The sequence below is a fragment of the Crocodylus siamensis genome, chromosome 1 (assembly GCF_052110815.1).
Source record: "Crocodylus siamensis isolate JL-2025a chromosome 1, ASM5211081v1, whole genome shotgun sequence".
Lineage (NCBI taxonomy): Eukaryota > Metazoa > Chordata > Crocodylia > Crocodylidae > Crocodylus > Crocodylus siamensis.
In genome coordinates this window covers 254,079,181-254,081,822 of record NC_143395.1, presented here as the reverse complement: position 1 = coordinate 254,081,822, position 2,642 = coordinate 254,079,181, and the positions used below count along the sequence as shown (strand labels likewise).

Here is a 2,642-nt window from a genome sequence, read left to right as displayed (position 1 = left end):
ATGTTGAATGAAGATTGTAAATTGCTTTGGATTCTTGTTGTCTGGTCACATGTTATGGGAATGTGTAAAGAAGAAAATTCAGCACTGCTCCACAATCCAAGCAATCCTGTTTAATGAATAAGATTGCAAGTGTACATCAGCACTGCTTTTTGGCCTTTTGCATTATGTCTTTCATTGACTACTCTTGTTGGTCACTTTATTCTAGATTCTTGCTTTGAATGCATGCTTTACCTGTTAAGGCCCAATTCTGCAAATACTTACTTTCATGTACAAATTCAGCATAAGGATAAAGCTTTGCAGGATTGGAATCTAAATTTATTTCTGGTTTCCTTACTGGATTTTGATGCAAGTCATTTTATGTATTAATTTATTTTCTGTCCAAACACATAATATGTTACCTGTAGCAAACCTTGCAAGGCAGCCATTAGTGCACATTACTAAAATATACACAGAAGAAGAGCTTCTATTTCTTGCATAGGTTCTTAAGTTAGAATTTATGTCTTCTGAAACTGTAAAGGTGTCACTTCTCAGAAGCTGTGGGATGCACATCTGGTTTCACATGCTGTCATCTACCCCACAACTTAAAGTCATAAACTCTGTCTCCACAGAGGCTAATGAAAATGATTCCCCTTTGAGTTGCTTTATTAAAATACAACCTCAAGAAATACTGGCAAGTGCGGGAAAGTAACTTTAATCCAATACTTGTTATCCTCTTCCACAGGTTTTAAATCACTCTCCCTGTTCCCTAGTTTGAGCAAATACACTCATTGTTTTTGTAGTCCTGCAATGACCTTTTGGGAATGTTTTCATCATGTAAAGTAGCTTTCACATGCATACTTTATAAATCTCATTCATTCCAAGTGTTAACACTTGCTAATTTTCTACTTTAAAAAGGAAGTCATGCTTTTCTGAGGAGTCTATTGGGAAGAAGAATATTTAAATTTAAAATACTTTTTCAATTTCATAAATTGTTTTAAGTTTTCTTCCCAGTGGGTTAGAGAAGCCTGTTTATGTAAGTGAGGAGGTAAGCTTAGTTTCCCACTACTTCCACAGAATAGCCTTAACTGCAATAACTATGCTAATTATTACACTAACGGTACTTGGAATGCACCTTACTGGTTAGAGCAATAATGCATTTGGATAATATTTAACTTCTTTTCCCTCAATTACCTTTTATTAGGAGACCAGGAGGTGTCAAAGTAAAACGGCTGCATATCTCTCAAGAACAGCCTATGTTTTCAGAAACAATTCAAGCGGAGGTACAATATTAAAAGGGAATAATCAGGACAAACATTAACATGGCAAGCATGGCTGTTCAGTTACTTGGCTTCTTCCTCAGTCTGTTTGGTCTAATGGGAACATTAATTGCTACTATATTGCTTCACTGGTGGAGAAGAGCACATGTGGGCACCAATATGATAACGGCAGTTGCATATATGAAGGGGCTGTGGATGGAGTGCATCTGGCATAGCACTGGCATTTATCAGTGTCAGGTCCACCGATCTCAGCTTGCACTACCTCGTGACCTCCAAGCTGCCCGTGCCATGATGGTGGTTTCTTGTGTTCTTTCCACACTGGGATGTGTGGTGTCTGTTGTTGGCATGAAGTGCACTCGGTGTGCCAAAGAGGCCTCTGTCAAAAACTCTATTGCAGTCTGTGGAGGAATCTTTTTTATACTGGCTGGTCTTATATGCTTGGTATCCATTTCTTGGACAACCAATGATGTAGTCACAGATTTCTACAACCCCATGCTTCCACATGGAATGAAGTATAAAATAGGGCAAGCTCTTTACCTTGGCTTTGTCTCTGCATCTTTGACTATACTTGGTGGAGCTCTACTTTGTACATCATGCCAAGACAATGAGAACAACATCCCTTATCAGCCACAACCACGAGGTGCCACAGGGGGTGTTCCCTTATATAGACCACCAACTGCCTACAAGGGAAACCATGCTTCTTCCCTGACATCAGCTTCACATAGTGGCTACAGATTAAATGACTTTGTGTGAGTTCCCCAAGACGTGCTTGTGGGTCAGAGCTGCTTTATCATTTGTCTGCATGTCATAAAACAAAACAAAAGACTACATTTAATTTATGAGAGTTTTGTTGCAATGTTTACCATTGCTCTATTTTTATGCAAAGAAAGAATGTGAACATAAAATAGTTTGCTTCCAAATGGGGAGTGAATGGTTGGGGGAGTGGGAGGGGGCGGGGGTGGATTTTGTAATATTCCAAAGACTGCAAACATCTGCTTATGTGAAGTCAAAGTACTTCAGTTTGGGATGTGGCCAGAAATCTGATTAAAAGCAACATTTTTAGTTACGTTTAAATTTCCACAAATATTAAGGGGTTAACAGTACAGCTGGGCAGATTTTTTGATATTCCATTCTATCTCAATTGAATATGGGAACATGTTAATTTCAATTAATTGCTTCTTTTTCTTCTTTCTCACTTCCATTTAAGCAATGTTAAAATATTTCATTTTGATAAGGTAAAATGTTTCATTTTGACTTTATCCCTTTGTTTCAGTTTTTTGAACTTGTATATTGTAGTGAACTACTAATTTTAATAATATTAAAGGCATCTATTATACTTAATATCTTGTATTTACTATTTTATATTGTGTTAGACTATTAACCTTA

General features: G+C 37.2%; 1 protein-coding gene across 1 annotated transcript; it reads left to right on the top strand.

Annotated features, from left to right (window-relative positions):
* Positions 1–1,298: 1,298 nt before the first annotated feature.
* CLDN14 (claudin 14) lies at positions 1,299–2,009 on the top strand. The gene has a single exon (XM_090031631.1). The coding sequence runs from the start codon at positions 1,299–1,301 to the stop codon at positions 2,007–2,009; it is 711 nt and encodes a 236-aa protein (XP_089887757.1).
* Positions 2,010–2,642: the final 633 nt, after the last annotated feature.

Bases quoted from the DNA above. Each gene is read 5' to 3' on its own strand.
- CLDN14 (XM_090031631.1), top strand. From the start codon at position 1,299: ATGGCAAGCATGGCTGTTCAGTTACTTGGCTTCTTCCTCAGTCTGTTT.